Source organism: Boleophthalmus pectinirostris, unplaced genomic scaffold, assembly GCF_026225935.1.
Source record: "Boleophthalmus pectinirostris isolate CB_2022bp ecotype Guang Dong unplaced genomic scaffold, ASM2622593v1 HiC_scaffold_9, whole genome shotgun sequence".
Classification (NCBI taxonomy): domain Eukaryota; kingdom Metazoa; phylum Chordata; class Actinopteri; order Gobiiformes; family Gobiidae; genus Boleophthalmus; species Boleophthalmus pectinirostris.
In genome coordinates, this window is record NW_026571541.1 from 881071 (window position 1) to 907811 (window position 26741).

Below are 26741 nucleotides of genomic sequence, written 5' to 3' on the forward strand. Positions count from 1 at the left end.
AATCCTGGTTTAGTTCTGGTTTAATCCTGGTTTACTCCTGGTTTAGCTCCCCTCCTCTCCTCACTTCTTCTCCGTGCAGAGTATCTCCACGGCTCTTTATACTGTGTATAAAGTAACTATAAAATAGTTCTTGAGGAGGAGTATTGAGGATTGTTTCAGACGGAGCACTACTGAAGACCTATGAGTGAAATGCACGCTCTGCCACTGAATTCTAGTGAAGGTGTGTGAAATTTAAAAACACAGTGGAGCACTTCCTATATTATCTCATGACATCACAAGGTGTTTTCTGTTTAAGAGAAGAACTAAGAGCCTAAATATGTAGGTTGAATGAAACAAAACACAACTCCAGGTCTGTGACGAGGAAACGACATTAATAGATCAGAAAATATCGTCATATGGGCCCTTTAAAGCCCCAGTAAGTAACTTCTTATACAAAAAAATTGTCTAAAATGAAGCACATTGGTGGAGTTAGTGCGGATATCCATGCTAATCCTCCAGCTAAATCATTCATAACATTAACTTTGAACGACATTGCCTGTTCGCTTTCTCGCCACGACACGCCAGCGCCGCCGCTGCCGCCCACCGCCGCTGCCGCCCACCGCTCACCGCTCACCTGGATGTAATTGAACGGCGGATGCTTTCGGGGTAATCTGTATCGGGGGAGATAGGTTCACCCAGAGGAGTCATTCATCTTGTCCGGCGCAGAGGGATGAGAGCAGATTTGAACGCTGACGGCTGCCATTTTGGACGGCGAGGGGGTAGCGGGGAGAGGGCGAGTAATTGACCTGTCAGGACGGCGCCGGTGTTGGCCCGCTCTCCGCCCGCGCGCCGCCACACAAATGAGGAAGTGGCGTCTAAAGTATTGTTTTGGGATGTTATTTATTCGGGGCGTGTGGGGTCAGAGCGGAGGAGGAGGAGGAGGAGGACGGTGTGTGAGGTGTGTGACGAGCAGATAGAGAAGGTACTGATGTCTTTTTGTTGTTCAAGACCGAATTGGGGCAAAATAATAGGTTTTACTACACGGACGGTCCATGTAATTTCCGGTGTTTGACAGTTGTGTTTGGGGCCATGGCTTGTGGGGCGTTTGATTTTGTACAAGTTGTACTTTTTGCATCTTAAAGTTGCATATACTGTACACAGAAATAGGTAGAAGAAACAGACAGACAGAAAGATACTTTATTGATCCCAAGGGAAATTCAAGTTTTGCTTCAGTAAACTGTTGCGGTTGATGTTGCTACATTTACACTGCGCATCTCGGTGTCCTCTGTGTGTCAGTCAAAGGTCTGGGAGCAGTTTCACAGGATGACTGGTCAGAGAGGATCAGCAGCTCTGTGTCAGGGCAGTTTGAGGAGAGGAAGAGACAAAAGTGTCCTCCTCTGTGTCCTGCAGCATCACAGCAGCCTCCAGGGGGCGCCAGGTTGTTCTTACTCTGCTCTGGTGTTTTGGTTGGTGATGAAAAAGTCCATTCCCTCAAAGTGTTTCTTCTGGAAGGTCTTCTGAAAACATTTGCTGACACATATGGTGTAAAAAACCCTTAGCAACTCAAATGTCCAGTTCCCTAGTTAGTCTTGTGTCCTTTGAACTGCACATGCTGCATGTCTTAGTTGGTTAAAATCCCATGACAGGATATTCAAAACTGAGCTCAAAAGACAAAAAAAAAAGTTTCAAAATCTGCTCAGTGTATTGAAGTAATACAGACGCATTAAAGTATTACATTAATACGGACGCAGTAAAGTATTGCAGTAATACAGATGCAGTAAAGTATTGCAGTAATACAGATGCAGTAAAGTATTACAGTAATACAGATGCAGTAAAGTATTGCAGTAATACAGATGCAGTAAAGTATTACAGTAATACAGTATTGCAGTAATACGGATGCAGTAAAGCAGTAATACAGTATATACAGTAATACAGATGCAGTAAAGTACAGATATTACAGTGCAGTAAAGTATTACAGTAATGCAGTAAAGTACAGTATATGCAGTAATACAGATGCAGTAAGTATTACAGCAGTAATACAGATCAGTAAAGCAGTAAGTGCAGTAAAGTATTGCAGTAATACAGATGCAGTAAAGTATTGCAGTAATACAGACGCAGTAAGGTATTGCAGTAATACTGTTTGTACGAGTTGTACTTTTTGCCTCTTAAAGTTACATATACTGTATACCAAAATAGGTAGAGGAAACAGAGAGACAGACTGAAAGATACTTTATTGATCCTGGGGGAAATTCAAGTTTTGCTGCAGTAAACTGTTGCAGCGACTTACACTTGACGTCTTGTGTCCTTTGTGTGTCAGTGAAAATCTGCTCAGTGTGTGAGCCAGACAGCCAGAAAAAACAGCCAACCACTCTGTAGTCAACAGCTCCACTAATGCAAGAGTACTGCAATGACTATTACTCAAGTGGAAGTACAAAGTAGTGGTCTTAGAAATAAGTTTTGAAGTATTTGAGAAAACTACTACTGAATGTAACTGGAAGGACAAGACATTATATAGAGACAAAAATGAGACAAACTAAATCAAGGAGCTGCAAGACACTCAAATGTTCAAATCATTTCATATTGTCAAGTAAAGATTGTGTCAGATTGTGAGATTTACTCACAGTGGGAAGAACAAGCACAACTTTTACTCAAGTAAAAGCAGGGCAGTACACAGGGGAGGACAGAGGGCTCTGTTGTCCCAGGCCACAGGGTTTAGGGGCCCAGAGTTGGACCCTTGTTCTATTCATTTATATTAGAGGGGACCGTGTGAGGCTTCTTGCTCCAGTCCCCCAAAATTTTTTTTTGACGGGCCTGAGTAAAAGTACTATTACACTATACAATATACTATTTGAGTAAAAGTACTATTACACTATACAATATACTATTTGAGTAAAAGTACTGTTACGCTATACAATATACTATTTGAGTAAACTGTTCCACTGTACAATATATTACTTGAGTAAGAGTACTGTTACACTACAAAGTATACTACTTGAGTAAAAGTACTGTTATACTACACAATTACTATCAAAGTAAAAGTACCGTTACACTATAAAATATACTATTTGAGTAAAAGTACTGTTACACTACAAATTATACTATTTGAGTAAAAGTACTATTACACTACACAATATACTATTTGAGTAAAAGTACTGTTACACTACACAATATACTACAGTACTTGAGTAAAAGTACTGTTACACTACACAATATACTATTTGAGTAAAAGTACTGTTACACTACACAATATACTATTTGAGTAAAAGTCCTGTTACACTGTACAATATATTACTCGAGTAAGAGTACGGTTACATTATACTATATATTACTTGAGTAAGCTGGGATGACTAGTATGTCTCTGAGTTGGTCTGGGAACACCTCGGGTCCCCCCAGAGAAGCAGGAGGAAGTGTCTGGGGAGTGGGAAGTCTGCTGCCTCCATGACCCAGCCCAGATACAGCAGAAGAAACTGGCTGAAGCTCTCGTGATGAGTTCATGTTAACAGTGTGTAACAGAGTCATGTTAATATGCAGTGTGTGTGTACAAGTACATCTACTGCCACCACTGACACACTCACATTTATCTCATTGATTTTACATAAACAAGCAATAATGTTTTATTTATACTAAACATTTACAAACCCGTGTTTAATTCTTTATCCACAAATGAAACTTCAGCTGTTCATTAGGTCCCCGAGGGGCAAGAGTTTAACACACACATGACAAATAACACAAAAACCTCCAAGACACAAGACAAAAGAAACACACAGCTGCTCAGTTATGACAAACATCACAATCACAATTATAGTAATATTTGATGACACATTTGTTTAAAAGCTCATGTACATTTGTAAAGTGACTAGTGCGCACACATCACTGAACAGTATTTTTAAATTGAATACTTATATGATTCTCCATTCATGATTTTTTATTTATTTGCACAACCATAATGTTGTGACAATACAATACAAAAGGGAAGTCATACTGATTTTAGAGCCATTGAAAAAGGACATTGAAAATGAATAACACAGCATGTGTGCTTGTCATGTCCACCATAACTTCTCCATGTTCCAAATCCCTTTATCCTCAAATCCAAAGAGAGATCCGTCAGAGCACATCTTAGTTCCAGCAGCTCCTGAAGCTTTGTCCAGCCTCTGTCTATTGTGTGAGCCTCCTGACCCCTGTCTCCGCGTAATACCTCCATCTGCGATCGATGACAGACGTCGATCTGTTTGTCCACTCCCCCGTGCTTCCTCCAAAACTACATTTTATTCCATTTTTCTGTCTCTTCATCCCCTAAGCCTGTGCCCTGTGCCCACCCGGCCTGCTGTCTTATGAGGAGGTAGAACACACTCACGGATCAATACGACTCTTCTGTCTGTGAGGCCTCAGGACAGATCATATTAAAGTGCAGATGACAGGTCTCCATGTGTTTCTAATTCTGTCACGGTTTGCTGTAGTCAGTATTTAACATAGTTTTACATCAGGTCAAGGTCCTCCATTAATATATGTATATCTTGATGTCAGCAGACTGCAGGATTCAGACTGCAGGATTTGAAACATGTATAACCTGATAAACTGATCTTATGCAAATCAAGCAGCTGTCTAAAAAAAGACTAGTGCTCTTTAAAAGTTTTGTTTTGAACATTTCATAAAAGAAAATGTGTTTGTCATGGTTAAATTAGAGCCAGTGTACTTCTGATGGGAACAATGTGAGAGTCATTTTTCTAGATTTGAATTTTAAGAAAGGCCAATGAAGAGTGGAAAATCTGCGTCCATAAAAATCACTACTCACTCCTCTAATCTGAGGTATTCAAGTTTTCAAATATTTCATCAGTTGCAGATTTGTTTTTGGCACCCGCTGTTCTAGGAGGGGCTGTGTGGAGGGAACATGGGGGGAGCTACAGAGAACTTCCTGGTTCTATAGGTTTGTGGGCGGAGCCTTAGACAAGAGTTGTCGTACACCCAAAACGAAAGTTCCATTAGTGTCAGTGAGAGATCATCAAACCTGCACCAGTGATTCAGAAAACAACAGAATGTATTTTGTATAGAACATGATGACACATCACAGCAAAATGTTGCACAAGCTGTTTCTGAGAGACAGTGGAGGAGGACAGAGGCTCTACTGGAGCAAGAACTCCTCCAGTCCAGACACCTCCTCTAGTCCAGAGACCTCCTCTGGTCCAGACACCTCCTCTAGTCCAGACACCTCCTCTGGTCCAGACACCTCCTCTAGTCCAGACACCTCCTCTAGTCCAGACACCTCCTCTAGTCCAGAGACCTCCTCTAGACCAGAAACCTCCTCTGGTCCAGAAACCTCCTCTGGTCCAGAAACCTCCTCTAGTCCAGAGACCTCCTCTGGTCCAGACACCTCCTCTGGTCCAGACACCTCCTCTGGTCCAGACACCTCCTCTGGTCCAGACACCTCCTCTGGTCCAGAGACCTCCTCTAGACCAGACACCTCCTCTGGTCCAGAAACCTCCTCTGGTCCAGAAACCTCCTCTGGTCCAGAAACCTCCTCTGGTCCAGAGACCTCCTCTGGTCCAGAGACCTCCTCTGGTCCAGAGAACCTCCTCTGGTCCAGAGACCTCCTCTGGTCCAGAGACCTCCTCTGGTCCAGAGACCTCCTCTGGTCCAGAGACCTCCTCTAGTCCCATTTTGAAAATGAGAATCTACAGTCATTGCATTTGGATGCCAGTCCTTGAGATTACTGCATTCATTTCAAATTCTCCATATCATCCGGGTCCCCTGAAATCACTGTAATTAAATCAGCTTCAACACTAAGACACAAAATCAAGCATGAGACTTAAAGTTTCAGGCCTGTGGAGCAGTAGTCTCTCTGTAAACAGTGATGGATGGAGCTGGTGCACTCTGGGACACGCAGAATAAACTAAACCACTGTGGAGAAATTGTGTATTATGTGGTGGCCTGAGTTTTGTGAATCAGCATCACACAATACTTGAGATGATTCCAACTACATTTAATAACAAGTTTTGATCAAACCCTAAACTGACATTCATGATGTCTAATGCTCCACAGATGGAAGCTAATGCTGCACTGAAATGTTACTCTGTAATTATGTATCATTTATCGTCTGGGTGAAAAGGCAGGAGGAGAAATAGTTTAACACCACAGTAATGTGTTTTGGATAGAACATGATGAAGCATCACACCAACATGTTGCACAAGCTGTTAAATGTATATGAAGCTCTGCTGAAGCGTGAGCTCATCTAGAGCTCAGATCTGTTAGAGTCCAGAGATCTCCTCAAGTCCTGGGCCACAGACAGAGGACAGGCCCATGTTAATGCTCACACTCATGTTTTATTTATAATCTCTTATTAACAGTATTAAACACCACAAGTAAATGACCAGTGCTTATTACAGTCTTATAAAAGCTTTAATAAGAACTTTATCATAAAAAGCTGCCAGTGAGTCTAACCTGTCACTCACACGTTAACCCGCCTCCGTGCCCACCCTCTGCTGTCTCACAGAGACGAGGTACAACACATCTTGGATCAATACAGCTGTGTGTGTGTGTGTGAGTGCGTGCACAGGCGTGTGTGTGAATCCTCCGGCTGAGACATTAAATTATAGAGAAGCTCGGAGGACGGGAGCGTGTGGGGCACAGTTTCCATGTAAATCCTCTTATAATGAGACATCCTGACAGCGCAGCGCCACCTGGGGGCAGTACGTCAGGAGAGGAGTCAGCTGTGAGATGTGTGGATGAGCAGAGTCGTTCATCAGGTGCTCTCCATGCTCAAATGGAAGATATTAAAGGCACTCTACCTGAGTTTGACTAGCTTCCAAATATTTGAAAAGAAATCTATTCCTCACTTACTTTATGTGTTCTGACTCAAGCTTCCTAATCATTCAGTTATTCCAGAGACCAGAGTGGAGTTTTCAGTAGAGCTAACAACAATTAGTATGCTAATGAGCACTTCCTAATTACTGGACAATAAAATGGTTTATAATTTGATGCAGATTGTACACAGCTGACATATCAAGAGCTGCTTATACAATATATGTGCACTGAACATTTGCTCAAATCCATGAGGAATAACAGTGCAGGACCATCAACCCAAAACATGACCCACACTTCTCACCAAACCACAAATAAGATTCACTCTAAAACCTTTGGTCTTCTGACTTTTTTTTCCTTTTACTATTTTAAACAATAGTATTAATATTGCATTTCTTCAAATTTGTGTTTTTGGTTTGGTTTTCGTATGTAGAGTTTTTGTTGGTGGATACGGTGGTCACTAGAACAAAGTGGATGTCACATCAGAAGAGTTCATGTAGATGAGTGTGATCATTGTTGTGACATTAGATATAAGGAGGTGACTTACAGAATTCTGCAGAACTAGATGAGTGACAAACTGTATTGACTCTGGACTTTAGTTCAATGTTCTCTCGTGACATCATTAACACATTTCCTCTCCTGTTGTCCAGCCCCCAGTGCCCCTCCTCAACAGGTCACCGTCCTGACCGTGGGCAGTCAGAACAGCACCTCCATCAGCATCTCCTGGGACCCCCCTCCTCCAGACCACCAGAACGGCATCATCCAGGAGTACAAGGTCTGTCTCTCTCACTGAGGTTTTCAAACTTTCTGCTAACTTGACAGTAGTTGGCATATTATTAGAGACTTCATTAGTGAAGTCTCCAAGAATATGTTTTTAACTGAAACTGTTATATTGTACAACTTCTTCCACATGTGCAGAGAGTGAACCTTTGGGGAAATGAATACATACAAACGGTGGATTTTTAGTCAGCAAAACATTGTATATTCATTGAACAAACTAAAAGATCGAACAATAAACATGAACACCGTCACCATTTTACTGCCCATATTCAATCTGTGTAACTGTGTGTGACTCACTGTAGATCTGGTGCCTGGGCAACGAGACGCGCTTCCACGTGAACAAGACGGTGGACGCCGCCATCCGCTCGGTGGTGGTGGGTGGGCTGCAGATGGGCGTGGTCTACAGGGTGGAGGTGGCGGCCAGCACCAGCGCAGGGGTGGGGGTCAGGAGCGAGGCCCAGACCATCGTCATAGGTGAGTTCAGCTTTTGACTGGTCGTGTAGGTTCAATCCTTGGTAAGAATGAGGCTCCAGACTTGGCATAACTTGGGTGGACCATCTGTACAATAACAACACACTGTCTTTATATTACTTTGAGGAGGTCACCAAATCATCTGCTTGTTCAGGAAGTTAACACCTGAAGGTTCTATTATGCGACACTGACTCTTTTGAGCTTTTGACCAAAATAGTATATTGTCACATGAAATCACAATTGACACTTTAAGCTACACTCACAGGTACACTCAGGGGTGTTATGTACTAAGACAAATAAGGTAGGAGAAGTCTGTTTATCAGCGGGACCCCATACACTAAAATCATTTGGATTATTTTTGCCCTGGAACTGTCGATCTCTACTGACCCAAAACCTGAAAACTACAATTTCATGACATGTTGGAACAGAGCATTTTGAGCTTTGCAGATGTAGACAGACTAATAATAAAGTGTTACTTAAATGTGTGATTGAAACAAAACACAACTCCAAGTCTGTTTTTAATGAAATAACATTATAACATGAGTCCATTTTACATAATATAGGAACTTTAAAGAAGCACAAATTCTGTAATAGTTGGATGACGCCAGAGTTAACCACAAAGAAATGTCCTTGCTGGAGATGTACAATTAAATAACACAATGTACTGCCACATTTGTCCTAGAGAATCCACCTCTCTCTTGTCTCCGTGGACATTTAGTTGCGTTGCCTGAAATTGTCCACAGTACGGAATAAAACGTATCTATGTGAAACACAAGCAGGTCGATAATGAATGTAATGCATCAAAAATGTCAAGGCAGAAACGACAAAGCAAAGTCTAATGTGTTGATACTTCGCAGTGACATCACGCTGTATGTGTATGATGGAATGTTTAGAAGTTACCATGATGACACAATGCACGCATGAGCAGACACAGCCAAAAAGTCTTAAGATAGTCTCAACTCTCAACTCAACTCAACTAATCATCTCACGTGTTGTAGTTCCAGTCAAGTCAGTTCTTTCTGGTCAGATTGTGTAAAATGAAAGCTCAGATTAATGTCTAATTTGAGTAGCAGAGCTTCAGACAGAACAATGCTTACAGTTACACACACATTTCTCTGATCTGGCCAATATCTTAAAACTTATATCAGGTTATTCATCATGATTTCAGATCTATTATCGACTTACTAGTTCTGAGATGTTTCATTCTAATCTAGAGGTTGTTTATTTTAAGATAAATTGTCTAGAAAAATGATCTTGCTGCGTGGACAGATCATTTCACTACTTTTAAGTCTTTTTCTGATAGATTTAAGTGTTTATATCTGAAATTTTGGCCAAACTTTTATGCAGTGTAGTGCTACACCTCCAGATAGTGTTGTAGTACTCAAGACCTCAAGGCCTCAAGACCGTTTTTTTGCAGTCTTGGTCTCGTCTTGAATTCAACTGCGTCTGGATTCGGTCTTGTCTCGGTCTTGAAGGCGCTTGGACTCGGTCTTGTCTTGGTCTTGAAGGTGCTTGGACTTGGTTTTGTCTCGGTCTTGAATTCAACTACGTCTGGACTCGGTCTTGTCTCGGTCTTGAAGGTGCTTGGACTCGGTCTTGTCTTGGTCTTGAATGAGTCTTGGACTCGGTCTTGTCTCGGTCTTGAAGGTGCTTGGACTCGGTCTTGTCTCGGTATTGAAGGTGCTTGGACTCAGTCTTGTCTCGGTCTTGAATGCGTCTGGACTCAGTCTTGTCTCGGTCTTGAATGCGTCTGGACTCAGTCTTGTCTCGGTCTTGAAGGCGCTTGGACTTGGTCTTGTCTCGATCTTGAATTCGCTTGGACTCGGTCTTGTCGTGGTCTTGAATTCAACTACGTCTGGACTCGGTCTTGTCGGGGTCTTGAAGGTGCTTGGACTCATTCTTGTCTCGGTCTTGAAGGCACTTGGACTCAGTCTTGTCTCGGTCTTGAAGGCGCTTGGACTCTGTCTTATCTCGGTCTTGAAGGCGCTTGGACTTGGTCTTGTCTCGGTCTTGAAGGTGCTTGGACTCGGTCTTGTCTCAGTATCAAGGTCTGACACTCGACCAGTGAGAAAATGGAGATAGATGTATAAAAAAAGTCAATGTGTTGTGGTCTTTGATCCTCAGAGGTCTTGGTCTTGTCCTGGTCTCTGGACTCTGTGGTCTCGGACAGGTCTTTGTCTCGATTAGTGCAGTTTTGACTACAACACTACCTGCAGGGATTGTTGATGACATCAGAGGCAAAGTATCAAAAATCATAATTAAACTCTGAATAACTCTAATGTCCATGCAGTGAGAGTGTGACCGTGACAGCAGATGAGCGAGGCGGTGAGGGGAGCGTGCTGTGTGGAGTTATGGAGCGCGTGTCATTTTCACAAACACTCTTCTGGTGTTTCCTCGGTCTGATGTATGAGCGGGTGTCGGCCGCAGCCTCATTTGACCCAGAACGGATGGTCTGGCCCGCAGCGTGCCTTTATTTCCACTCGTCCCATAATCCGTCTGTGCAGGCCCCGGCTCTGTGCAGGACATGTTTGTGGAAGTGGAGAAGGAGGAGAGGAGGAGAGAGGGCAGTGTAGGATGGAGAGGTGATTGGTGGAAAGGGAAATAACGCTGTAAGCTTAACGTTCTTTTTAAATGACAATACAGCAGGAAATGCATTTGTTGACATGTTTTGACAATGTTTTGTTGACATGCCTGCAAGCTGTGCAAGCCGTCTTCCCCGGTGTTGGTGGGGACATGTTGTATATCAGCTTCCTGTAGAGACAGACCAATCAGGTGGCTCAGACTGATTTGGTTTCTGGAGGAGGGTGTCCCAGGTGTGTGAAAGGAGGAACTACTATTGTCTTTCAAAAGAACCCAAGAAGTTCATCTACAAAAGAAGATAAAATGAACATTTTTGGAGTAGCAAATAAAACAGGTTCTGATTGGACGACAGTGTCAGACAGAAAGGAAACCTCACCCCCATTAAACACAAACCTACACAAAAACTATGTCAATCATTTGTGCTTTGTTTGTGCTGTTTATTTATTTTCATACTCATTTCTGGACCCATGTCATTTCCGGCCAGAAATAACGTAATGTAATCAGTGAAATAAGTAAGTAATAACTTTAGAAATATTAGCGCAAAAAGTGAAATATTAATGACACACAACAGCACAAACAAAATAGAAAGAATTTACCGTATTTTCCTCACTATAAGGAATGGTCTTAAGCCTCCAACTCCATCAAAAAACAATTGCGCGCCCCACAATCCAGAGCGCCCTATACACGAATCCACTCGGGTGTCCCAGCACGACTTCAGTAAACTACAAACACACCACCCGCAGACACACAAACACATACAGCGACCACACAGCGAAAAACACCCACAGACACACTCATCACTCCACGCCGACGAGGAACAGAACAAAGGAGTGAACCAAAAAAGCAATGTGCCACTTCTAGACACAACTGAACAACTGAGTCACTGCGAACACGCCGACAATCCGTTGGTCCCAGACACACCCTCCCTACACGCCACAACTGAACAAAGCCCAGAGTCACCGTGAACGAACAAACAAACAAAACCACTCACCCATCACACTGTTGGGTTTCCTTTAAAGTCCCACACGGTTTATTTGTGAAAAAAGTTCAAAAATACACCATTTAATGACAGTGTGTCTTATAATCCAGAGCGACTAATAGTGCGGAAAATATGGTACATTACGTCATTCCTGTCCCCTTGCCATTTCTGGCCCGGAAATAACGTCATGTAATCAGCGACATAAGTAAGTAATAAAAGTAAGCAATAAGAAAAGTAGTAAAGTAATAAAGAGTAGTAAGTAATAAAAACAATATTAGTGCAAAAAGTAAAATACTAACGCCACACAACAATACAAACAAAACTGAAAGAATTTATGTAATAATTTGCAATTTTTAAGCACAATTTAACATAATATCTTAAGAACCATAATCGCACAAATGAAAGTTTTTGCAGCAGAAAACAGCACAAATGACGATTGGCACCATTTTGTGTCGTTTTAGAGCATTTTGAAGCCTCCTGGGGGCTGGCTGACCCCAATTTGACCTTGAAGAATCTTTAATATTGTCAAAACTAAAGCAGCACAAACAAAATTTATGATTGACATAGTTTTTGTGTAGGTAGAAAGGGGACAAGGAGTGCGAGGACCATTGAACACACCCCACGTTTATCTATCTCACTCACAGTAGTAGAAAGTATGTGATTATGTATTATTTGGGTAATTTTACTTTTTTTAGTCTATTTTTAAACCTGTACTTATACTTGAGTAATTGAGTATAATCCCACCCATGTGATTATATGTTTGTGTATAAACTACTGATCTAAACTGTTACTAAAACCAGTTTTTGGAGTAGTATTCTTAACACAGACTTAACTTTTAACCATAAACACACTTTATCTCTTTCCCCCTTGGACGTGACTAGGAACAACTCACACATATATGACTAGAACTACCCTTAGAGCATAACTGCATAAAAGAAAACAGACTTCCACGAGTGATTATAAATGATTTTTACACTCATGAACTTAATTGAAACACAGACAGATTTGTATCTCTGGAAACCTTAGACTCTGAACTCTTCATTTCTGGATGTTTAAATGTGATTCAACTCATTTACAGGTTTATAACAGCTCACTGAAAATGAGAGTTTACCTGCTCAGGTGCAAAATCGAAATAAAAAAAAAATACATTCAGCATCTGATATCTGCATGTTCGAGTACTATATTCATTAAAAAAAAAAAAAAATCTAAAAATATATTTGTCAAAGTATTTAAACAGATTTCATATCACCAGATACAGTAGAGCCAAGTGTTCCCAAGTGTTCACCTGTTTTTACCTGTTGTTCACCTGTGTGCACCTAATTCATTTTTTTCAATTTAACTTCTTCAACTCATTTAACTTATTATAATATAATAATATAATAATAAAACTCTTCCCCGTCAGTGGGTGTCCAGTATTTGTCTTGGTCACTGTCTCGTGTGCAGAGCTCCTGTTTGTTTCTGTAGCAATTCTGTCAAAAAGACTGAAGTATTTCAAAGGACTCGCCTGAGCAACATCCAGATTTCAGGGATATTTTGGTTCATAATCGAGTATAAAGTCCCGGATAGTTTGTTTGGATATCGCAGGACTTCATGCAGACGCATCAGCGGCATTCTCACCTTCGTAAGATTCACTCTCTGAAAGTCCGTCACTGTCGCTGTTTTCCACTTTATAATCAACTTCATCATCACTTTGAAATCAATAAAAGTCACTTTCTCTAAACGTATCCATAAAATACGTCTGTTCCTCATTATTTCTAAAACCCGTTCGCCACAGCTCCTCAATCTTTCCATTGCATGTGTTTCGTGTTGTGTTTTTTTCCGGAAGCTACAGTCGTCACTACTTCGACAAAAAAAAATTGACGAAAACATATCCTTGAATCCTATTGGTCAGCCTAGTGTGGGTTGTAGTGGCCCCCACCTATCACAGTCTTTGTTTACATGTGAAAAACAGGAACCGTTTCTAATGGTCGTCAAATCACGTCTTTAGTGAAACAGCGGAGGAGTCAACAGACGCCATTAAAGGAAACAAAGGGGTCGTCAAATGTCGTCTTCATGGGGGAAAAAGTTAAGCAGCTGTACTTGTAATGAAGTACATTTTAACCACATAACTGTACTTTTACTTGAGTACACATTTTCAGTATTCTTACTCTCTAGCCTCGTGTTTACCCAGTTCACTTTGCAGTTATGTTAAATGGATAGAGCCTTGGAGCTGAGATGAGCGGTTGGAGAAAAGGGCGTATCTCCCTTTATACAAATGATGTAGAGTGCGGCGGCTGCGTTCTGCTGTGTGCGCTGCATATAAAGTCTGTTTTGATGAACTTTACGGCTGGTTTTCATTTGGTGTGCGCGTGTGGGAGCGGACAGCGCGGTTAGCTCATATAAAGCCTGCGTGGATCGATACAGGGCCACAGTCTTCTTCTGAAATGGAGTGTTTTTCAGCTGTAAACAGAGAGGACGGGAGCGCAGAAGATGAGTGCAGGTTTTCCGAGGAGAGACGGTGGAATATAGACCTCTGGAGTGTGTGGATTTTTGAGTACAGCAGACTTGTTTTGGTCCATAGATTTTTAAGTTTTGCAATAAAATGTGTTTGTGGAATCAGATGCTCGTCCGTAGAGGGATGAGTCAAGAGCGAAGCAATCGGCTGTACCTGCACTACGAGCTGTTTTTAGGCCCATATTATGTTTTTTTTTCTTTAAGTTGTCATGTAGTTTCCTCATCACAAACATCAAAAACACAGTTCTGTGCCTGAGTTCTTACCTCAAACAGAGAACACTCTGTTCCACCTTGTGATGTCAGGTGGTAATACAGGAAATGTTCCACTGTGTTTTTAAACGCCATACACATTCACTAGAATCATTTGAATCATTCCAGACCTGGAATTGTCAATCTCTACTGAACTAAAGGTAAAAGGAGCTGTTCACTTGAAAACCACCTCGACATGACATCACAAGGTGGAACAGAGCATTTTGAGCTTTGTAGACAGACTAATAAACCAGGTTAACTGAAGCATGTGCAAAGTGCAAAGTACTTTTGTGCTTTACAAAGGATACAAATTGTTTCTTGGAGCACCACACGAAAAAGTGCTGTTGTTCTGCCACTGTAAAGCTGTTACACTGTGCTTTATGTTTTCATTGTTATGAAAAGTGATGATACACATAAAGTTAATGTTCATATCATTTTCAGTCTTCAGTGTTAATTTACCACACCGGACCAAAGATGCAAATCTGCAATGTCCCAGAAAGCACTGGATGTGAAGGTCTCTCAAAAAAAAAGTCAGGATTGTGTATTACTACCCCATATGATCATTTTCCCCAAATATCAGATTTTTCCTGTTACTAAAAATGTATTTGAGCCTAAGAGGGATGGCTAAAATAATATATTTTGCGTAATACAGGACCTTTCATTTATTTATTGATTATTTATTTTTCAGATTGGTGCAGCAAATAAACAAAAGTTTATACAGTAATAGCATGGAAACAAAAGTTGAAAAAACTAAAGGTGTAACTGTAATAATTCCTTAGTCTTTAACTAATCCTACCTTATTTCATGTTAATTCGATTTATCTTAAACCTTAATATTTTCATCCTATTAAACTGAGTTAAAGAAAAGTACATCCAACAACCTACATGTACATTCAAGTATACAACTGTAGATCTCCAACTGTTTAGACACTGGAGTCCACTGATTATTCTGTTTATTATAAACATTTATAAAAAAAAAAAATGGGGCAATCATGAGTTTAATCTGCCTCTTACATATAATCACAACATATCCTGGTACATTTCTGAATAAAAATAGTAGTTTTCTTTTGAGTGTTGTTTGAGACACACACACGGTCAGATCAGATACTGAATAGTCTTTTGCCACACTCTGTTTTTTAGTCATTTAATTTACTTTAATGGACTAAGTATTTGTTTACTTGGCTACAGCTCTGCAATTCAACATTAGGTGAACACTGTCATATTCATAATTCAAAGTTGTATTTTGTTTGCATTTTACCCAGATTGTTGTGTCACAGGTAAAAATCCAGATTTGTCCTGTGCAGTTTTGTCCACAACTACGTTCTACTCCTACTATTGGTACTACTTCCACTACTACATCTATGGCACCAATAATATAAATGAGGTGTCTTCTACTACTACTACTACTACTACTACTACTACTACTACTACTACTACTACTACTACTACTACTGCTACTACTACTACTACTACTACTACTACTACTACTACTACTACTACTACTACTACTACTACTACTACTACTACTACTACTACTACTACTACTACTACTACTACTACTACTACTACTACTACTACTACTACTACTACTGCTACTACTACTACTACTACTACTACTACTACTACTACTACTACTACTACTACTACTACTACTACTACTACTACTACTACTACTACTACTACTACTACTACTACTACTACTACTACTACTACTACTACTACTACTACTACTACTGCTACTACTACTACTACTACTACTACTACTGCTACTACTTACTCTTCTACATCTATGGCACCAATAATATAAATGAGGGGTCTTCTACTACTATATATATATATGTATTTTTTCTGTTGCTGATTCCTGCTGAAGACCGCAGACAGCTCCAGTGCCTAATTACCTCACTGAAAACAAAGGAATACAGTGTGTTTTCCAAATATAGACTTTTTCCCCTTCTCCTCCATAACGTCTGTTTGTTTTTGTTTTTTTTCTCAGGTAAAGAGTTCCGGGACGTGTTCATCCATGGTAACCGTAACAACAGCATCACGGAGCAGATCACAGATGTGGTGAAGCAGCCGGCCTTCATCGCGGGCATCGGAGGGGCGTGCTGGGTCATCCTCATGGGCTTCAGCATCTGGCTCTACTGGAGGAGGAAGAAGAGGAAGGGCATGAGCAACTACGCAGGTGAGAACAACCAACACACACACACACACACACACACAGACATACTCAACATATGCTTTAAAAGTTATCAATGACATTTTTGTTTTTCCATTGGTGATACTTTAATCTGTACACTTTTTGACAGTTAATTTTTTGTGAAAGGCATCTGGTATATATTTACCTTTTTCCTCATCTCTTGTTTCAACCAGCTTTAGAGCAGCCAGTGGAGCTCACTGTTGGCTGTGGATTTCTAGCTCTGGAAGTACAATTACAATTTATTTATTCTATTTACATGGGACTTTCAAAAATAAAATAATAATAATAAAGGATAGCACATGGCTATCTACAACTTCATTATGTTTTTAATTTAATTGTGAAATGCAAAACTGTTAAATACATAAATAGAATTAGCAGTTGTCCGCAGTCAGTGTTGAGCTTCATAATGGTCTTGCCAAAAGAAACAGTATAGGCTTCAATGAGATTTGAACCATGAAGCTCTCCGTTTGGTGGTCAGTTGCTTAACCCACTGCACCACTGTTTACCAGTTACTTCCAATGAGTTTTATTGTTAATATATCACACAATATGGAAGAAATATTCACATTAAAAGCTGTCTACCTCATTGGGAGTCTTGATGCCTTCAGTGTACACCAAACACTGGTTAAACAGCTGCTCCTGTCAGCTCCTGTCAGCTCCTGTCAGCTCCTGTCAGTGTGAGTGGACTCAGAAGGGTTGGAGCTCTTTGACTCCTTCGCCCACACTGAGCCCAGGGCACCGGACTCTCCCGATGGTCAGTGAACGCAGCTCTGGCCAGGATCTCCGGATGGTCGGCGAATACACCGTTCACCCGCTCCTCCCACACACACCGACCCTGGCAACTGTGAGCTCAGCCCACCCGTCCACCAGCCCACCAGTCCACCAGTCCAGAAGCCCCGCCCAGACTAAGCCCAGTCAGTCCATGTGGCAAACAAGGCTCTCTGATCAGCCTGTTCTAGTGTTCACTCTCATATCATCATATTTACTTTGACAAAACTCTAAATGACACAGGTGATGGTCGGGGATGGCGATATATCGATCCCAATAATGGACGATATTCATTGATTTATCCATCAATAAAAGTATCAGCCAGTGTCCATATTTGATACAGATTTTTTTTGGCACTGTTAGGCGTCCATGTGTCTTCAGTGCATCAAATTTGTATTTTTAAACAAACGAATGAGTAAAAATGGAAGTAGAAGAGCGTTATGACAGAAACATAAATGTGGCTGTTTGCTGCAGGTGTTCCAATCAGTAGGAGCAGGTAGAGGGTGCTCTTGGAAAAAGGATCAAAACTCAAACACAAAGGATTCCAGGCAACTCCAAACAAGTAGAAAAAGTAAAAAATTGCACGAGGAAAAATATAGTTAAAAAGGCCTTTATTTGAATGGCCAAAGCCGACATGTTTTGACCTTAACTGATCTTCATCAGGGCTTAAGAAGAGCGTTATTTCACTGTCACAAACATGCAACTAATTAGTTTATATCCCAGAGAAATACATTTAGTGATCATTTTATAACAAAAGTGAAATGTTCATTTGTCAACTTCATTTCAACATAAAGGCGCACTGCTCATCTTCTCTGGTGCAGGGTCCGTCATCATCTTCTCACGTTCCTTCTCCACAGATCTGAACTGTAATGTAACATAGTGCTGTAACCTGCTTGTGTCCCTCATGACAGATAGTTTTAATCTATACTGTGGAACATTCTAGACAAAGCGATATCATTTCTATAAAGACAAGCAGGTGGCGGACCCTCCACTGGAAATGTTACGCAGCACAGGATAAATTAAGATACATTTGTGGGCCTTGCTACTACAGATTTTAAAAGCTAAATATTGGTACTGACAAATATCAGTTATTGTTATCAGCTCTTACTCCTGGTAACATGAAAACTTTCTTGCTGTAGTTCCAAACAAATTGGAAATGACATGTCTCTGTATGTCTGTTTGTGATGACTGTTCCACGCCCAGAGCAAACCAGGCAGCTGAAATCCAATCCATGTCCTAAACAACAGACAGACTAATAATAAAGTGTTACTCAAACATGTGAGAATGAAACAAAACACAACAATCAATCAATAATATCAACAATCAATATAGAACTTAACTTTAACTTAACTTAACTTAACTTTAAATACCATATTGTTTCTGTCTATAAGGCGCACTTAAAGTCCTTAAATTTTCTCAAAAATCCACAGTGCGCCTCATGTATTAATTCTGGTTGTGTTTACTGACCTCCACTGAGTCGTGTCCTTTAGTCTGACAGAAGCTGAGTGCACGGAGTGACCTGTTTTTTCAGTGTTTATAGTTTATGCAAATGAGTCATGTGGTTTTACCGTATTTTCTTGACTAGAAGTCGCTCCGGAGTCGCACCAGCCAAAAAATGTGTAATGAAGAAGAAAAAAACATATATAAGTCGCACTTTTTGGAGAAATGTATTTTATAAAATCAGAGACCAGGAACTGACATTTTATCTTGAAAGGCAAGTTCTAGTAAAAACAAAAGAGAACAGTGAAGTGACAGTGGTAGTAAACGTAGTACTAGGTACTCACACACGAGCTTAGAGCGCCCTCTCACCGCTGTCAGTCTGAAAATTTTAATATAAGTCGCAAAGGAGTATAAGTCGCAGGAAACACCCAAACCATGAAAAAAAGTGCGACTTGTAGTCCAAAAAATATGGTAAGTTTCATTTCTGTAAAACATAAACAAATGTGGCAAAGCTGCATCAAACACATTATTACTCAATGTACACTACCGTTCAAAAACTTGGGGACACTTACAAATTTCCTTATTTTTGAAAGAAAAGCACTGTTTTTTTTTTCAATGAAGATAACTTTAAACTAATCAGAAATACACTCTGTACATTGCTAATGTGGTAAATGACTGTTCTAGTTGCAAATGTCTGTTTTTTGATGCAATATCTACACAGGTGTATAGAGGCTCATTTCCAGCAACTGTCACTCCAGTACATACTCTAATGGTACAATGTGTTTGCTCATTGTGTCAGAAGGCTAAAGGATGATTAGAAAACCCTTGTGCATCATGTTAGAACAGGTGAAAACAGTTTGGCTGGTTAGAGAAGCTATAAAACTGACCTTTCTTTGAGCAGGTTGAGTATCTGGAGCATCACATTTGTGGGGTCAATTAAATGCTCAAAATGGCCAGAAAAAAGAGAACTTTCATGTGAAACTCGACAGTCTATTCTTGGTCTTAGAAATGAAGGCTATTCCATGTGAGAAATTGCCAAGAAACTGAAGATTTCCTACAATGGTGTGTACTACAGCTAGAATGCCAAAGGTCTACAACGCTGTAATTGCTGCAAATTGAGGATTCTTTGATGAAAGCAAAGTTTGAAGGAAAAAAATATATTATTTCAAATACAAATCATTATTTCTAACCTTGTCAAACGTCTTGACTATATTTTCTGTTCATTTTACAACTCATGGTGGTAAATAACAGTGTGACTTTTCATGGAAAACACAAAATTGTCTGGGTGACCCCAAACTTTTGAACAGTAGTGTATATTTGAGTCGTCCTCGTAGGAAATCAAAAAATCAAAAAATGAAAACTTAAATGATCCACCCACATTCACATTCATAATCCACATTCACCAAGACAGAGAGACAACGCCGGGTGAATTATGCCACGATCTGCCAATGGATCATGGACGCCTGGACTAAGGATCAGGCTCAAGTGTCGTCCGTTTGTTTCACTTAATGCTTCTTATAATCCAGTGCACCTTATGTATGAAACTAGACGAGAGAATTCAACATTATTAATATTGTGCCTTATAATCCCAAAAATATGGTATGTATTTTACAGGTTCCAATTGTGGATAGTTCTAATGTTTGATATGTTATTATTGTTTAATGACTTTGTATTTCATTTCATTTTTAAACCTGTTCCATATTATAAGAACATTGTGTGAGAATTGATAGTATTCATAATAGAACAACAAATAAGAAATCATGCCGTTTTGATTAAAACTATTTACAGCACAGGCAAATTAAGTGCAAGTGCTAATTAAGGTAGTAATTAAGTAGTTACTAAGCATGAATCATTATTAATTAAGTCTTTGTTCATGCTTTATTAAGGCTAAATACGATGTAGTTATTATAAAGTGTTACCAAAGAAGTACTGTTGTGTATTCCAGACTGAATGTACAATGACAAATCTTTAACTTGTTTTTATTTTAGTATGTCTGTATATGTAATAGTATTTTGTGTGGTCGTGTTGTCTTGGCTTTGCACCTTTGAATTGTCTGCTTTCCCAGCTGCCCCTGAACGCACCCAGAAACTGTACTTACTTTTTACTGCCCTCACCCCGCCCTTACCTCACCTGGGCAGCTCCTCCGTGGGGCTCACCTGTTACCCCCACCCTCCCCCCCGGCTTGCGCACTCCTCTAACTCCGCACTTCTCTGTCTTCTTGTTTTGCAGTCCAGTCCTTCACGTTCACCCCTGCAGGTACTGTTCATTTGACCCGCCTCCTCGCTTTGACCCATCCCACCCTCTCCACTCGCACTCTGCTAAACTTCTTATTCATAAATATACTTCGTTACATCATGGAACTTTCCACGCTCTCTCCATAAACATGCAGAGTGTTGTTTTCATTTCTGTCTTATGAATCTCAAAGCATGATCTAGACTCATGACTATTGACCCAGCTCAGGCATAATTACACAGTTACTCAATGATTTTGCACTTATTTAATGCTTTTGTGATTAGAGGGAATCACAGGGTCTCTCAGGATTCGATACAATACATACACGGCTTACGATACTTTATTATCACGATATGACCATACATCTGATACAGTGTACATGATACTCTGTCATATATTGTTGTTGTTTGTTTTTTTTATGAGCCAAATCCATTTTAGCAGCAGTATCACGCTGTCAAACCACTTCTTGTGCCAAGTTAATATGAAATGCATCTATTTTAATCATCAGAACTGTAAATATGTCAAGTGAGTCGCGTAAACAAGTTTCCTTCCACTAAATAAGCAACGAGACTGTAGTGTGGTCACGAAATAAAATTGCTTAAGAGCAGCCCACAATTCAATTCAATTCAGTCTTTATTAAAAACACATACTATCTGGTTCTTAGTAAGTATCTACAAAAATAAGAAGAATTAAAAAAAATATATATACGTAGCATGTTATAATGTATACAGACAAGACCGCCGTAACTAAGGTGAGTGTGACAGATACTGTATCACCAAATGTAGTATTATATATATTTTTGTACACCCCTATTTGTGATGTTTTTGTAGATTTTGCAGTTTGTCAATTCTCAAAACATGTTAGTGTGCTGTTGATGCTTGCATTCTATTATGAGCAATGTACAGGTAATATTTTGATACTTTTGCTTGACAGTAGTAGCTGTAAAGGACCGTTCACACCAAAGCGTCAAAAAACGCCTTGACGTCTCTATTTGGACGCCTTTGCATGTGAGTTTAGACGCCATCGACGTGCGTCTTTGACGCCGTGGAGGAATGCGAGAAAAATACTTGACGCGCGCCCATTGCCCTGGAAGCAAGAGCCCAGTTCCAGTTTTTTCCTGAAACGATGTCAGACCAGACTGAGAGAGACTTTAGTGTTTTTATAACGTAAAACCATCAGCGGAGGAGATCGGGTTGACGACTGAGGCGTATATATATTTATACTCCACTAATAACACTGGATCAGTCCTGGTCTAGTCCAGGGCTAGTCCTTGTTTATTCACAGTCTAGTCCTGGTTTAGTCCTGGTTTAGTCCTGGTCCGGTTCTGGTATAGTCCTCGCGATCGGCTCGGTGATTGTGGTGTATATATTTATGCTCCGCTCATGTTTGTGGCTCTCGCTCTGGTTCTCGGGTCTTTCTTCCTGATAATAATAACATCGCTCCGTCACTGGATACTCATCCTAGATTGGTTGATGCGTCGACGCCAGATTCGCGCAGGACGGAAAAACGCAGGACGCTCTAGTCACGTGTCCACAGACTTTACATAGAAATTGGACGCTTTGACGCTTTGGTGTGAACGGCCCTTTTAACAGTGTACTTCTACATGTTTAAAAACAGCAGTACAATCACAGCTGAACCTGGCGCTATGGGTTGCATATACTGAGAACACATGATATAGGGTGGCCAGGCGTCCCATTTTACCCGGTACAGTCCCAGTTTTGAGCCTGTCCCAGCAGATTTATATAAAGCCACTGATTTGTCCCAGTTTATTCAAGAAATGCCTTAGTTGTCCCAAATTTGACCACTTTGATACCCACCAAGAGTAAAGCTGGGAATATATTGTCATTTCTTTAGCAAAAATACTGAATTTTATATATATATATATATATATATATATATATATATAATATATATATATATATAATATATATAATAATTGATTTTAGCCTCTAACCGTCTTTGCCATGGTGGGTATTGTATCGCATGGCTCCCATGGTTGCTCTTATAGCCCAACACATCTAGGATCACTGCTGCTGAAGTGTATATCAGCTCATTGGTTTCAGTGATTGTTGTGGTAGGGATCACTGTCAGTGCTGCATTCACATCGTCTAGGAGACTTTCAGATGGTACTTCACTTAGCCTCTGTTGCCTTGTGTTCATTCGGGCCATGATCTTATCTTTCAGGTCAGTCGCTGCCTCGCTCAGCGTGATACTTATTGGGGTTTCGTACCCAATCTCTGGTTGGGAAGTTGGTGTCAACTCCCCTCTGACCTGGCACACTGGTTCCCCCCTTGCTGTGGCATTTGTGTTGTACCTCATCAATCTCTAGTTGTGATAGCAGTTGCCGTTTGTTGATGTTGGAACACTGAGCTACTAGTTGTTTGGCCGTTAGCTTGGACTGTGGGTATCGTAATAACCATTTCTCCCACATCCTGTTCATGTAACCCCTCTGCCTAGGGTTACTGTAGTAGTAGCATTCCAACAGAGCCTTGTTCTCGCATCTCGCCCATTTCCGCCGTGTTCCAGTAGCCCATTTTTCATCAAGGTGCCCTGGTTCCCCAGCACCTGATGCAGACCTTGTTTGGCCTGGGCGACGTCTGAGCCGGCATGTCATACGTTTCTTTCTCTCTCATCATTGTATGAGGTGGGCAGTAGCACGAAGGGTCTTGCCCAAGGACCCACACTGGTTAGCTCATTGCCCCCCCTGCCCCGTCAGAGGGGGGATTTGAACCCAGGTCTCCCATGTGAAAGTCCAGTGACTTCCCAATTGTCAAAGAGTAATCTTAGTAGTCGAGCCCTCATTTATATTATTGATGCCATAGATGTAGTAGAGAAGAAGTAACAAAGGTAGTACTAGTAGTAGTAGTAGTAGTAATAGTAGTAGTAGTAGAAGTAGTAGTAGCAGTAACTTAGAGATACATCTAATACATTACTGCAAATTAAACAAGCCAATAAAATGAATACTGTTAAGTAGTAGTAGTAGACCTCTCGTTTATGTCACTAGTGCCATAGATGTAGTTGTGGAATAAGTAGTAGTAATAATAGCAGCAGTAGTCGTAGTAGTAGTAGTAGTAGTAGTAGTAGTAGTAGTAGTAGTAGTAGTAGTAGTAGTAGTAGTAATGACTTAAAGATACATCTAATGCAATCCTGCTAATTGAACAGGCAAATCAAATTAATACTGTCAAATAGTAGCAGTAGACGACTCGTTTATATGTTTGTTATTAAAAAGTATAGGTGCCATTGTAGTAGGGTTAAGTAGTAATAGTAGTGGTAGCTGTAATAGTAGTAGTATTAGTACCCTACTCAAAAAAAGTGACACAGTACGTCTTTATACTGTATAATTAAAGTCCATGTAAAGTCAAGTATGACATTAGTATGCAGATGACATGAAACCTCCAGACTCAGACTCGTGTGTCCATGTGAACATGAGCACACACACTCACATACCGCCACACACACACACACCCTCACACACACGCACACACACACACACACACATATACACACACACACACACACACACACACACACATACACACACACATATACACATGCGCGTGCTTATTAAACACGACTGAACGCGAGCGCTTATCTGCGGCGCGTTAGCTCGCAGCGTGTCGGTGCAGTAGCTTCAAAGTGCTCCACCATGTGCTCGTGTGGAGATAGGGGCTTCAGAGGGGCCACGGCGGAGAGCCCCACCCCACACAACGTACTCGCCGTGGGCTGGAGCCGGACAGATACCGCCGAACAAAGGCACAGCGCGTTAGCTGCAGTCGGGCTAAAGGCTGCAGCGCGCCCCCAGCTGTTGGGCTTTTGTTTTGGTTTTATTTCAGGCTAAATTGTACCTCTGGTTTAATTTGGCCAACAGTGCGTTAGCCGTTAGCATTACAAATGGTGTGTTTGATACAGAGAGTAATCCGACTTTAACACTGACACCTGATCTTTCTGACACCTTTGTTTTAAAACAACACTCCCATTTTTATCTACATGTTCTTATCTGAGTGGGGTGTTTCTGCAGGAAGTATATGTTCATTCATTCACTGGACATGCAATAGTAAAAAGTACTGCACTGCTACTACTAAAAACTACATTGAAAAATACATACAAAAAAAAAAAAAAAGTTATAAAACACTGTTGTAAATACTAAGTATAATAGTATAATATCAATAATGGTCTCACTACAGTAAATAAATAATGTGCTAAATAAAAAGTATATCTGATAGTAATAGGATTTAGCAGTTCAAATGAATACATTCATTAATGTGATAAACATTTCCATTTACATATTAGAATTTTTGTGTCAATAATTCACAAAAATATACATATCAAGAACCAAGTCATCTCTTTGGAGTGAAAAAAAAAAACAATAAAAATAAAATAAAACATTTCCACTTCAGTAACACCTCCTTTAGAAATCTGAAATCTGCGTCTGTTTTTCTGTACGTTAGTGAAAAGTCCCTACTGTTCTCCTGTCTCAAACACAAACATTTAGATATATGAAAGAATATGAAAGATTTTTTTTTTTAAGTCAGATGCCCTCCCTACATGTGAGCACAGATGACATCCTTCCTCAGCTCCTGTCCTCTGCTCTGTGGGGAGTGTGTAGAGTGTGTAGAGTGTGTAGAGTGTGTAGAGTGTGTGGAGTGTGTGTCTGTGTGTAGAGTGTGTGGAGTGTGTGTCTGTGTGTGTAGAGTGTGTAGAGTGTGTGGAGTGTGTGGAGTGTGTGTCTGTGTGTAGAGTGTGTGGAGTGTGTAGAGTGTGTAGAGTGTGTAGAGTGTGTGGAGTGTGTGTCTGTGTGTAGGAGTGTGTGGAGTGTGTGGAGTGTGTGGAGTGTGTGTCTGTGTGTAGAGTGTGTGGAGTGTGTAGAGTGTGTGGAGTGTGTGGAGTGTGTGTCTGTGTGGAGTGTGTGGAGTGTGTAGAGTGTGTAGAGTGTGTGGAGTGTGTGGAGTGTGTCTGTGTGTGGAGTGTGTGGAGTGTGTGTCTGTGTGTGTAGAGTGTGTAGAGTGTGTAGAGTGTGTAGAGTGTGTGAGAGTGTGTAGAGTGTGTAGAGTGTGTGGAGTGTGTGGAGTGTGTGGAGTGTGTGTGAGTGTGTAGAGTGTGTAGAGTGTGTGGAGTGTGTGAGTGTGTAGAGTGTGTGTGTGAGTGTGTGTGTGTGTCTGTGTGTGAGTGTGTGGAGTGTGTGGAGTGTGTAGAGTGTGTGGAGTGTGTGTCTGTGTGTGGAGTGTGTGGAGTGTGTGTAGGGGGTCCACCTCCCGCTGCTTCCTCCATGTTCCTCTATGTTCCTCTCCACAGGCGTCACGGGGCCCTGTCCTCATGGGGCCCTGTCCTCATGGGGCCCTGTCCTCGGGGGCCTGTCACACTCAGAGTCCTGGTCCACACACATGCTTTCAGTTCACAGCACTAGTGATATACATCTGTTCATGCGCACGTAAAATATAGAGTTTCATACAATGAGTTCCAACTGACAAAGTGTATAACAAGAATACTAAATGTTTTGAGTGTCTTGCCCAGTGACACAGTAACAGTGAGGTTTGAATGGGCTAGTCCAGACCCAGGCATTTTTCAGCCCCCACACGTCTCTGATAGTAAATATTCAACTGTAGTGATATGGAAGTCTCCTATATTGTACAGAAATGATCTTTACTCGGTGATTGTGCGACATGCTGTATACGAGTGCCATTTACACCCATTTAAAGGAGCATTATGTAACTTTTTCTTTCTCCCTTGCACACCTCCACACTCCCTCCTCCCTCTCCCTCCACATGATGTATGAGCGTGTG

General features: G+C 40.9%; 1 protein-coding gene across 1 annotated transcript in view; it reads left to right on the top strand.

The window, feature by feature from the left end:
- The window catches only part of robo2 (roundabout, axon guidance receptor, homolog 2 (Drosophila)), a 423708-nt gene that overhangs the window by 321675 nt on the left and 75292 nt on the right, over positions 1-26741 (top strand). Inside the window, exons 16-19 of the mRNA XM_055147808.1 lie at positions 7425-7549; positions 7857-8028; positions 16319-16507; positions 20959-20985. Of these exons, the coding sequence (XP_055003783.1) occupies positions 7425-7549; positions 7857-8028; positions 16319-16507; positions 20959-20985 (513 nt within the window). The remainder of the gene's footprint in view (positions 1-7424; positions 7550-7856; positions 8029-16318; positions 16508-20958; positions 20986-26741) is intronic.